The sequence below is a fragment of the Nycticebus coucang genome, chromosome 19 (assembly GCF_027406575.1).
Source record: "Nycticebus coucang isolate mNycCou1 chromosome 19, mNycCou1.pri, whole genome shotgun sequence".
NCBI lineage: Eukaryota > Metazoa > Chordata > Mammalia > Primates > Lorisidae > Nycticebus > Nycticebus coucang.
This window is the reverse complement of record NC_069798.1, coordinates 5,944,346-5,957,199: the sequence shown is the minus strand read 5'-3', so window position 1 is coordinate 5,957,199 and position 12,854 is coordinate 5,944,346. Positions and strand designations below refer to the sequence as shown.

The 12,854-nt window shown below is 42.9% G+C and overlaps 1 protein-coding gene across 1 annotated transcript in view; it reads left to right on the top strand.

Moving 5' to 3' along the window:
- Nucleotides 1-12,854, top strand: part of ARHGAP28 (Rho GTPase activating protein 28) — a 207,311-nt gene that overhangs the window by 181,019 nt on the left and 13,438 nt on the right. The window contains exons 12-16 of the mRNA XM_053571840.1: nucleotides 3,299-3,381; nucleotides 6,356-6,553; nucleotides 6,902-7,015; nucleotides 9,438-9,494; nucleotides 11,726-11,850. Coding sequence (XP_053427815.1) covers nucleotides 3,299-3,381; nucleotides 6,356-6,553; nucleotides 6,902-7,015; nucleotides 9,438-9,494; nucleotides 11,726-11,850 — 577 coding nt within the window. The remainder of the gene's footprint in view (nucleotides 1-3,298; nucleotides 3,382-6,355; nucleotides 6,554-6,901; nucleotides 7,016-9,437; nucleotides 9,495-11,725; nucleotides 11,851-12,854) is intronic.

Here is a 12,854-nt window from a genome sequence, read left to right as displayed (position 1 = left end):
GTCTATTTTGAACATTATGGATATTATGTTGGAGACTCTGGATTCTGTAATATTTCTCCAAAGAGTGCTGTTTGGTTTCTTTTATTGTGGTTGCTGTTTCAAGCAGGCAGTTTGCTTGGCTGGACTGAAATTGCCAGTGGTCTATGGGCAGCGCCTGTGGCTCAGTCGGTAAGGCGCCGGCCCCATATACCGAGGGTGGCGGGTTCAAACCCGGCCCCGGCTGAACTGCAACCAAAAAATAGCTGGGCGTTGTGGTGGGCGCCTGTAGTCCCAGCTACTCGGGAGGCTGAGGCAAGAGAATCGCTTAAGCCCAGGAGTTGGAGGTTGCTGTGAGCTGTGTGAGGCCACGGCACTCTACCGAGGGCCATAAAGTGAGACTCTGTCTCTACAAAAAAAAAAAAAAAAAGAAATTGCCAGTGTCTTTTGGACAGCAGCTCAGTTATTAAATCCTTGGCTGTGTTGCCCCCACATGCGTGGTCTGTGGGTTAGCCAGAGGTTTGGGTGGGGTTTACACCAGAATTAGGGCCTTCTGTCTTTGGAGCTTTCCTTTCTGGAATTCTCCCCGTAACTTTCCAATGGGGCGTGGTTACCATGAGCCCTCTCTTCTGGTTGTTCAGACCAGAAAGACTGGGGTTTTCTTTTTTGAGTTTAACTGCCTTGTGCAGCACTGTGTCCTGACCTCAGAGTGAAAACCATAAACTGGGACACTCTCCCAGTGCCATTTCCTAGTTTCAAATGTCCATCCTTTCCTAAGCATGCCTGCTTTTGCTCACTCTCCACAGCCCCAGGGAGTTGTGTTCTGTGCTTTGTCCAGAGATTGTTGTCATCTTCGGCCTGGTTGATCTGGTAGGAGCTTACTCAGCAGTACCAGAAACAGAATTCCTTTTTTTTTTTTGAAGTTAAAAAAAAAAAAAAAAACTCCAGGATTTTCTGTGAAGTTTGCTCTCTGGAAAATATGCTACAGAATTATTAATTTCAATTGATCTGTGATTTATATGCTAAACAGTCTTATCAAAATGAACTGCTGCCACAGAGGTGTTTCCAGTTTTGTTTCATTGGTATTAGCTATTAGACGAGGATTCAAACCTCCATCGCCAGGCCTCTTCAGAGACTCATATGTAAGACAGCTATAGGAATACTAGCTTTCCTTACCATGCCTGACCCCTCCAGACTGTGGTCAGTACCCTTCAGTGAAAGGAGAAAGGGTTCACAAGGAGTCCTTGTTCTTTGCATGACTTTGAAAGCGAAAAAATACTATATTGCAGGTGATTGATTTGATACCAGCCAACTCTGCAGGAAGCCCAAGGTTCTGGCCTGCTACCAGTAGGAAATAATTGCCTTTTTGCCACCTACAGTAAGCTCTACCTGTAACGAGATTTTCTGAAGGGGGAAACTGTGCACACATGCACTTGTGTGTTGAAGCTGTCTCCCTTCATAGTCTAAAATGGAGCTCGGAGAACGTACTGTCTTTCCTGCTAGTGTAATTACTTTCCCTTTTCAACCCTGGTCTAAAAAATTGTCCATAAAAGTAAAGGACTAATGGTTTATCAGTCAGGCCTTAGATACTTTCACGAAAAGCTTAACACTTTTCTGGGAAAATAATGACTGCAAAAAAAAGAGAATACTCTGAAGTAGGATGCAGTAAATGAATTAACTGCAAAACGATCAACCACAAAACAGCATAGGGCCAGTTTTCTGAGTGCAGTGAAAATGGATTATTTTCCAAATTAGGTTTTTCATTGTAGGGAACTTCATAATTCTCTTAAGTTGATGGAAATAAAAAGGTACCAAACCTACATCTACATCTCTTGTTTTTTCTTCCAGAGGTTTTTTTGGGTTGCATTGGAAGATCAGAGACAGTGCTCAGCCTGCTGTTTACAGATAAAATATTGTGCCTTCTACTCCTCAGTACTTTGCACTGAGACATGCTCTTAATGGGTCCTGTTATTCAGGCAAGCTCTTGTCTAGGTGTATTAGCATTTTCAGTAAACCTAGGACCTGTGCCATTTTTGTTTACAGATTCGACACATGAGTATCTAAAAATCTACATGTGGATTTTTTTTGAGGCATCAGGATCCCATCCTATAAATGCTCCTCCCACTGGTGCTTCATCGCATGGTTGTATACACTTGTCCTCTACCCCCTAACTCTGGTGCACACAACCTCCCTGACCTGGCAGCCTGTCACAGGCGTGTTCCCACTACTTTCAAGCTCTGTTATAATAACTTTGCAGGTGGCTAGCTGCCTTCCAGTCATTGAATGTAAATAGATTTTCCGTCAACTTGAGAACTCTCCAGGGATTCCAGAACATCACACTTTCCTCCAGGAATTCCCCGCCAAGAAACCATTTTAAGGAGAACACAGATACAAAGGAAAGTCTGGATTCTCTGGCTATTCCTAAGTTTCCAGCACAGCTGATTGTGAATCCTGGGGCTGTGCAGGGAAGCCCTCAGAATAACCGCCAGCCCTCTGGCGCCATCTTGTGTCATCACTGAGGAATGAAATAGTTAACAGTCTCCCAAAGACCAAACTAGTCACCTTCCCTAAATGTCCACAGAAGACCTAGAATAAAACAACAGCCAGGCGGCGCCTGTGGCTCAAAGGAGTAGGGCGCCGGCCCCATATACTGGAGGTGGCGGGTTCAAACCTGACCCCAGCCAAAAACTGCAAAAAACAAAACAAAACCAAGAACCAACACAGAAGGATGAGGATGTATGGATACTGCCTTAAACGGCCTGCATATATGTATTCCTCTTATCTTCACAACACTCCTGCGAGGTTTCTCTGATGACCGTTCCCACTTTACAGATAATAAAGTAGAAGCCACAAGGGTTTAAATAACCTGCCTAAGGCTACCCCGTGACTAAGTGGTGAACGCAGGATTTGAACCTGGTTCTAGCATCCATGCTCCAACAATTATACTTTGCTGCCTCGTTATGTAGAAGCAAAGTTTATTTTCTCTTGAGTTGAACTTGTTTTCTCTTCTCTTTATAGTATAAAACTGAAGGCAGGGTTTGTGAAAGTACTTCAAAAAGGGAAATGCGATACAGATTCAGAATTAGTCGGAGCTCCTCGCCGGCCACCTGCCTTGACTGTGGCACTGTGGGATGTGAGGGGGGAGCTGAGAGATGGAGGCTCCTGTCCAAGTGAACAAATTGACATTGTTGGGCACAAAACCCGAGTCCTTACCACTGAAAGCTGTCAGGAGCCCTCCTGTGCTACCAGATGCTAGCAAGGAATGCTGTCAGAAGGCATCAGCATTATTTAAAATGTATGATTATTTGTGTTTTCCCTTTAGGAGGGCCTCACGTCAAAGTGCAGTTTCAAGCCTTGCACCTCATGGTCATGGCGCTGCCTGATGCCAACAGGGACACAGCCCAGGTACGTCCTGCCGCTCCCACGCTCTGTCACTGGCTCTTACTGCTCAGAGGAAATGGCTCACGTGGAAAAACGGAAACAGAGACGGCCCCTCACCGAGCCACCCGTGCAGGCTGCAGACGCACTGCCTTTGGAAGCTCCCCCTGCCACTCCCCTAGACAAGAAGAATGAGGATCCGGGAGTCTTCTTCAAATGTTACCGTTCAGTGCATTCCATTCATTCAAGAAATACTAAGTGTCTGCCCTGTGCCAGGCACTGGGTGAAATGTTAGCAGGAGGAGAGGCCTAAACAATGTCACAGGAAAGGGGACCTTGGTGACCTGGAAAATAAAACACTCTGTGACTGTTGGTCCTCCGCTGCTTGCTTCAGTCTGGTGTAGGAAGGTGAAAGAAAGTAGTCTGATGAGCGTCCATTGAAATCACTAATATAGGGGCAGTGCTTGTGGCTCAAAGGAGTAGGGAGCCAGCCCCATACGCTGGAGGTGGCGGGTTCAAACCCAGCCCCTGCCAAAAACTGAAATCACTAATATAAATGAAATTTCTAACATGTTTGTGCTTTAAAATTTATGAAGATAATTTAAATAATTCTAGAATTTCAGAATTTTAGCAATCACCCTATAGAATCTGATCATTTTACAGAATGGAAACATGCAGCTCAGACAAGTGGTTTCTCCACTATAATATGTAATAGAACATCTCATAGACTCAAGTTCCACAGTTCTTCATCCCAAATACCCCTTTGTTTATTTTCTTTCTTTCTTTCTTTTTTTTTTTTGCAGTTTTTGGTGGGGGCTGGGTTTGAACCCACCACCTCCGGCATACGGGGCTGGTGCCTTACTCCTTTGAGCCACAGATGCCACCCAGCCCTTTGTTTATTTTCAATTCATATCTTTGCTGTGTCGAAGGTTCTCTTGCCATTTGGATAATCATTATATAAGGAATAGGAAATTTGTTACAAGTAGAGCCAGGTATTTGGAGTCTTTGAAATGAAATTGAGATGAGGCTGCATTGGAAAGAGCCTGTAATTTGGAGGCTGGTAAACAATGCTGAAAGCAAAGACGGTTCCCAGCGCCACCTCTCATCAGACAGTTCAGGGTGGGGAGGATCTTTCCTTCTACACAGTGAGAAGACCTATGTCAATATTAATAGATGTCAATTATGTTCTGTCCTCCAGGCAAAGATGAGGATTAGCCATGGCATCAAAATGTCTAATGTAATTCTAAAAGCTAGAAATTTATTAGTGTGTTTTTTGCCTTTGTCTAAACAATATTCTTTTGTCAAAAAAAAACCCATCCGGTATCAAATATCTGAGTCAGAAATGTCATCTACTCTGCCATATAACTGAGAATACAGAAATTATTAAATAATTGAATATATTTCTTTTTTTTTTAGTATCAAATACAATTTTTATTGTTTGGGGATTCATTGAGGGTACAGAGAATTAGGTTACAATGATTGCATTTGTTACATAAAGTCCCTCTTATAATCGTGTCCCACCTCAAAGAGGTGTACCATACACCATGACTCCCGTTCCCCTCCCCCCAGTACATTTCTTCTTTTTTTTTTTTTGTAGAGACAGAGTCTCACTTTATGGCCCTCGGTAGAGTGCCGTGGCCTCACACAGCTCACAGCAACCTCCAACTCCTGGGCTTAAGCGATTCTCTTGCCTCAGCCTCCCGAGTAGCTGGGACTACAGGCGCCCGCCACAACGCCCGGCTATTTTTTGGTTGCAGTTTGGCCAGGGCCGGGTTTGAACCCGCCACCCTCGGCATATGGGGCCGGCGCCCTACCGACTGAGCCACAGGCGCCGCCCTCCCCCAGTACATTTCTAAAAAAAGATGCCCCCAACACATCACAGGACTGACAAACATGTTACACGCATACTTCTTTTTCCATTTTATATTAGGACTGGACTTAAAATTGAAGCTGGCATAGGGTAGAGGTCAAGAACTCTAGCTCAAGGTTGGTCTCCTTGCTCAGAATCTGGCCCTGCCACTTAATTAATTGGTATTGGTCAAAGTTACTCAGTCCCTCTCTACCTCAGTTTCCTTATCTGCAAAATAACAATAGCACCCACCACACAGGGTTTGGCAGGATAATGGGTGACTGTATATATGACTAAGAATAATGCCTGGCTCTTAACCCTCAAATAAGTATTAACTGTTACTGTTCTGTGCTATACATTTTCTCATTACAGATACTATATAGTAGAGTTTAAACTTGGAAAACCAGAGTCCTTCCTTTTGAGATTTCAGTCCTCTTGGTTAATTTCAGAAGATTTTGATAAGTATCTTACTATCATGGCTCAGAAAACTTTTATTAAACTTTCTCAAATCTGGTTTTCTTTCTTTCTTCTTCTTCTTTTTTTTAATGCTTAGAAAAGCTGCATACAAACATTTGCCTTTGGCCAGCTCAAGATTTCAAAATTGAAAAGCAGTAGAAAAATAGCACTCAAAAAGTACATTTTTTGATATTTCAATTGAGTTTACATTGGGGCTGAGGAGTGAAGAGATACTCATGTTATTTAAATGGTTTTCCCTTTCCCTTGGAAACAGTAAATAGTTTTCAACAGTAATGCTTTAAGTTGGGGGTGTTTTTCATAATTACTTTTATTTCTTCACAACAAAACCTTTTGTGTTCATTGAGCTGCAGTGCTTTCTCTTTCTGGTTTATATTTAATATTTGCCAAACTTGTTTAGGATAAAGAAAATAGGAAAGTGAAAAGTATTATTTATAAAGACTCTAATGTAATAAACCCCATAAAAATGAAGCTATTACTTTTACGAAGCAGTTGAATAAACTGCTCATATTTCTTCTAACCACTTTTAAGCCATTAAAGGAGAAATACGGCACCTATGACCGTTCTGTACTTCCCACGGTTCTCCAGGGGCACAGCGACTGAGTATAAAACGCAGACAGTGATTAGTGGTATTTTTTGATCAATTACGAGCATGTGACACAATACTGTTTTCTGTTAGGCCCTCATGACATTCTTCAGTAAAGTGATTGCCAATGAATCCAAAAACCGGATGAGTTTGTGGAACATTTCTACGGTCATGGCACCAAACCTCTTCTTCAGTAGAAACAAACATTCCGATTACGAAGAATTACTGTTAGCAAACACTGCAGCCCACATCATCCGCCTAATGCTTAAGTACCAGAAAATTCTGTGGAAGGTGAGTGGCAGTGTGATGACTGTCAGGCTCTCCTGGGACGTCCAGAGCCCCGGGAACCGGGAAGACTCCACGCTCAAGCAGTTCCCTTAGTCGCTGGGAGGACATGTGGGAAGAGACTCCCAGGGTGCTGCTGCATCCTTACTCGGTCTGTAAGGGCCGCTCTCTAACATGCTTTCCGTTTCAAACAGAATTCCTCTCAGTTTTTTCTAGGCTTTACAAGGGCACATGCCACCGTCCTGGTTCCAGGATATTGAGTGGCGGGAAGGCGTTGTCATAACTAAGGACAGAATCCACCAGGGAGGTTTAATTCAAGTGTTCCCTCTAGTCAAAGCTATTTTCCTTCTCCAGGTTCCATCTTTCTTAATCACTCAAGTGAGAAGGATGAATGAAGCCACCATGTTGTTAAAGAAACAGCTGCCAAGTGTACGGAAGCTGCTCCGGAGGAAGACCATAGAACGTGAGGTGAGGACAGCGAGGGCAGCAGGACCCTCCCTGCCCAGACGGCCACTTCTCAAAGGGAGACACAAAGAGTTTGTAGTTTAGAACCAAAACGTTTGTATAATCACGAAGTATCAGATCGTCTTGGGACTTTCAACAGTGTGAAAGTGGGTCTGATGACCGTGGTCCTTCCGTGTTGTTGAGTTACGTGCTTTTTGGCTAAAGTTCTTGGAATATCTGTATCATGAAGATTGAGATTCTGTTGAGTCCTCACCTGAAGGCCTCACAAAAGCTGGGCAGTCTAGTACCCAGAATGTCTCGTACATAAGGAAGATTAATGGAATAGCTTATCCTCGGGTTGTTTAGTGGAAATTCATCACACTCCAAAGAATTTGGAATTTTGTTATTTGTGTGAAGGTACATAACGGAAATAGATTTTAGAAGAATTGTCTTTATTGCTTTTATTTAACTTAAGGATGACCTCAAATGCCAGGCCTTGCATTCAAACTGGAACAGGATGCAGAGATACCTGAGATTCACTTTGTTCTTTTCTTTCCTTTTTCCTTTTTTTTTTTTTTTTGAGACAGAATCTCACTCTATCGGCCTGGGTGGAGTGTCATGGCATCATAGCTCATAGCAACCTCAAACTCTTTGGCTCTAGAGATCCTCCTGCCTCGGCCTCCCAAGGAGCTAGGACTCTAGGCACCCACCACTACACCAGCTAGTTTTTCTATTTTTAGTAGAGATGGGTCTCTCTTGCTCAGGCTGGTCTCAAACTGAGCTCAAGTGAGCCACCTGCCCAGCCTCCCAGAGTGCTAGCATTACAGGTGTGAGCCACCTGCCCAGCCTTTCCTATGAGTATTTTTAACACACCATTAGCTCTGGTCAAATTCCAAGTTAGGCAAGATGAAGGCAAGCCATCGGGTAGATGAGAATTCTTTGTAAGTAAGGTCTGTTCTGCTCCCTCCCTGTAGTGCCTGTGCTGGGAATTCGGGCTGTGATTTTCAAGGCTATCACTGGATGGGTAAAACATAGGTTAAAGTGATAACACCACTTAGCTGTTTGTTTTACCTGTGCATTCCCCTGCTTGCAGCCTCTGAGTTAGTAACCAGAATTCTCTAAAGAAATCAATACTGATAGTTTTTGCCACTTTGTATCTTTCATGGAGGGGCAGACCTGTGGAGTATCTTACTGTTACTTTCTCCTAGAAAACCTCAATGGCCTGAGTTGAAGCTGGAACCCAGGTCAGGTCTGCCTTTGCCAGTGACTAGCCATATGAGCCTGGGCAAATTAGATTTCTTTCTTTGAGCCTCTGTGTTCTTATTTTGTAAGTTTGAGGGGGAAAGTAATGATATATCTATTTCACAGAGTTGTCATTTGGATTGAATCACATCAGGTAAGCATAAAGCACCTTCTGCACACTGTAAACTGTACACTACTATATATGAATGCCATTTATTTTAATGTTTTACTTGTAAATAGAAACAAGAATTCAAAGCTTATAAATACTAGAAGCAACACTTGATACAGAAATAGTCTTCCTTTAGTTTTACTGAGCTATACAGTGGTTTTCATTCTTTTTTTGTAGAGACAGAGTCTCACTTTATGGCCCTCGGTAGAGTGCCGTGGCCTCACACAGTTCACAGCAACCTCCAACTCCTGGGCTTAAGCGATTCTCTTGCCTCAGCCTCCCGAGTAGCTGGGACTACAGGTGCCCACCACAATGCCCGTCCATTTTTTGGTTGCAGTTCAGCCAGGGTTGGGTTTGAACCCGCCACCCTCGGTATATGGGGCCGGCACCTTACTGACTGAGCCACAGGCGCCGCCCATGGTTTTCATTCTTAATGTTAATTGTAATAGTTCATTAACAAGTTAGAAATTCAAAAGTTAGGAAAGACTGCAGAATAAAAATGAAACAACTCTGTCTTCCTCTTTTGGGGACAGTAATGTCACCCATAACAGGGCTGTGTGCACAGGACCCTCAGACAGGCTCTGCGCACATACAAGCAATCTATGCTCCTCCCCTTTTCACAGGAATGTAGCGTACAGAAGACACTGTCCTCCGTCCTGCTTTCCTGACACAAGAAATCATAGGGATTATTCCATAGAGGTCTATAAAACCGGCTTATTTATGATATTCCATCCCAATAATTTGTTTGAGTAATCTCATAGTGTCCAATAGTTAGATTGTGTGCAATCTTGTGCTATTACAATGTCTGCTTCAAGGAATAAATAACATATATATATAATTTTTAACAAATGAATGAATATATTTCTAGCATAAATTTATAGATATGAAATTGTTGGGTCAAAGTGCATAAATATAATTTGATAAATATCCCCATACAGTGTTTTCCATAAAAATTGCACCAGTTTGCACTTCCGAAAGCAGAATACACTTGTTCTTCTCAACGTTAATCCTAAAGACTAAATGTGTTTCCTTTAGATCACAAGCCCCAAGACTTCAAAGGTACTACAAAAATCACACTCCTCAAGAAGAATGGTAAGAAAACCTCTCATACCTGTTGACTCCCCACACGGTACTCTTCAGGGTCTCCATCCACATGCTCGTGTACAACTTGGGTCACCATCTACCCTGCACATGTGACATTTTCAGCATGGCACATGAAGGAATCAGTGGTACAGGGACTCGATGAGGGATGACTCCAAACGTGTGCTCAGGAATCCTGCACACAGCCATAGAAAGTTTTAGGGTGAAAGTGATTATTACAATCATAGGTCCAATAATGTTAAGAGCATGGAATTGACCTTCTCGAACAGCGGTTCTCAACCCACAGGAACTACATTAAAGGGCCGCGGCAGAAGGAAGGTTGAGAACCACTGTTCTAGAAACTTCTAGGAGGGGAGGGACATGACATGATCAAAGGAGTATTTTAGGAGTACAGTCTTGACTGCAATGAACCAGGAGCTCCGCCTCCTCCCAAACCCAAGCCCCTCAGGATCTCCCCCCTTATGGCTTCTCGTGGTTCTGGTAATATTAGGAAAGTGCTATAAGAAATGATGCTTTTCAAAAATTTTGTATTAGGGCTGACATAAAGAGTGGCTTAAAACAACGAAGTTATTCCCCCGGGCAGTGGAATAGGGCACTGGCCCATATGCCAGAGGTGGTGGGTTCAAACCCAGCCCAGCCAAAACTGCAAAAAAAAAAAAAAAAAAGTTATTCCCTCACCACTCTGGAGGCTAAAATCTGAACTCAAGGTGTCTGCAGGGTTGGGTCCTTCCTAGGGCTGAGAGAAGGGCCTGTTTCTCGCCTCTCTCAGAGCCTGGGGGGGATGCCCATGGTCCTGGGCGTTTCTCAGCAGGTGGATGTGTCAACCGGATCTCTGCCTCCATTGTCACGTGGTTGTCTCTCTGTGTGTCTGTGTCTATGTCATTTCTCTTAAAAGGACTCCAGCCACACTGGCTGACGGGCCCTCCCCTTGACCTCCAGTTTGACCTCCTCTTAGCTAATTACACCTTCAATGACCTTATTTCCAAATAAGGTCACAACCTCTTCTTGGGGAGACGCAGTCATTCTAGGCCGTGCGTGGCGTCAATTAACATAATCCTTACATCACGACAGCATTATTCTTTGAGAGGGTACAGATTTAAAATGATTGCCTGAGGAGTAACCACATTCTCAAATAGAAATTTGTCTGTTCTCCTCCTAAATTCAGAATGAATTAAAAGATTAATATATTCAAAATTTTGAGAGAAAGGAATTTTCCAATCAATCCTAACAAAACCGAAATTTCTATTAATTAGACAGCATCATTCTTTAAATATCCCACTTAGTTTTATCCCAATTAGACTAAAAAGAAAAAAAGTGAATATTCCATTTAGGTGAAAGCATGGTTGGAGGTCCCCAGGCGAGTCAAGTTTTGGAAAAGCAAAGTCACTATCTTCCCAACAGTGGCCCACGCTGGGCTCTGCTCAGTCTTGTCACATTTTGAGGGACCATGTTTCAGGTACCCATGTGGAATTCAATCTGGGCTGGATATTGACGGCCACTAACTAAAGAAAGAGGTTATTTGGCTCAGCGCCTGTAGCTCAAGCGGCTAGGGCACCAGCCACATACACCAGAGCTGGTGGGGTTGAATCCAGCCCGGGCCTGCCAAATAAGAATGACAACTACAACTAAAAAATAGCCAAGCATTGTCGTGGGCACCTGTAGTCCCAGCTACTTGGGAGGCTGAGACAAGCGAATTGCTTAAGCCCAGGGAGTTAGAGGTTGCTGTGAGCTGTGACGCTACGGCACTCTACCCAGGGCAACAACTTGAGTCTCTGTCTAAAAAAAAAAAGAAAGAGGGTATTAGAGAAGCCCTGCCTTCTAATTGATCATTCAGAAAGTTGAGCTTCTTAAAATATCATAAAGTATTATAAATATAATAAAGAATTCTGCTTAAAGTAAACTCATTTAGGACTTGGTTCAATAAGTACATTGACAGAAACATTTGATTTCTGTCATAACCTAGTTTTATCCCTTTCATGATTCCAAGGCATTCTAGCAAAGCCTAATCATGTAGCAACAGTGAAATCCCAGGCTGGTCCAGCCATAAGTGAGTCTCCAGGAACAAAAGGAAGAAAGCAGTGTTTTGTTCTGGGTAAATACGGGTCATGTTTATGCGATTCCCTAATTCAGAGCACCACTGATTTTTGTATCTCTTAAGTGCATCACTGAGCTGACATTCATCCCAGTTTGACAGAATGTACCAACTTTCTCCTCATTGGCAGTCTGACGTGCCGGAGGGAGTCATACGCGTCCATGCTCCGCTTCTCTCCAAGGTGTCCATGGCCATTCAGCTCACCAGTCAAACCAAAGCCAAAGACATTCTGGCCAAGTTTCAGTGTGAGAACAGGTGAGCACGTGGGAGTGGACATCTCTGCAGGGGAAGATGCACCTTGCAGACCAGTAACTTTCCAGGAGTTTACAAATTTGGACTTCGGAAAGTTAAAGCCTGTTACTTTGGAGACTTTATCAGTAAATTACTAGAGTAAAAAGTAGAGAAAGAAATTAGCAGAAATAGAATTACCAACAACAAAAGCTGTTTTTTTAAAGGAATTTCTACAAGTGGAAATTTTAATAGGTTTTGTATGTCTTGGGAAGTTATTTTACTCAATAAAAGAATCTTACCTTTTACTAGAACAAAGGATATAACAAGTTAATTTTGTAGATATCTTGATGGACTTCCAGGAATATCCTCATTCCTTGGGCTTCCTTGGGCTTTACCATTCTGCTATCAGATAGAGTTTATGTAGTTAAGGGAACAAATAATTATTGCTTCCCTTTAACCATTCTCAGGATATGCAAAAATTCTCTTCGCATATCTGCCATAGTTACCTTAGAAGAGCATGAATCATAATAATTTTGTCTAAGGATGAACATTTGCTTTGAGGTTTTTAAAAGATGAGAAGTGCTTATTTAGATTTAATCATTGAAGAACAGGTATAGTTTGGTCTTTAGTACAACTCTGATGGACAGCCTTTCAAAGAAGCTTTCTAATCATATGAAGAGAGAGAAGCCTTGTTGAGCATGAAAACAAATGGAAGTTCACACCTTGCATGATTCCATTTCCATACCATCTCTGAAGTGGCAACTTGGTATAAACGGAGAATAGACCAGCTGCCAGGGGTTGGGAGGGATTATTCAGATTCACACCTTGCATGATTCCATTCACATACCATCTCTGAAGTGGCAACTTGGTATAAACGGAGAATAGACCGGCTGCCAGGGGTTGCGAGGGATTATTCAGAAAGGAGACAGGTGTTGATTACAAAAGGACCTTGGAGATGGTAGAACTTGGGGTGTTGGAATCGTGACCGTGGTGGTGGATGAATGAACTTCTTTGTGACCATGTTGAAT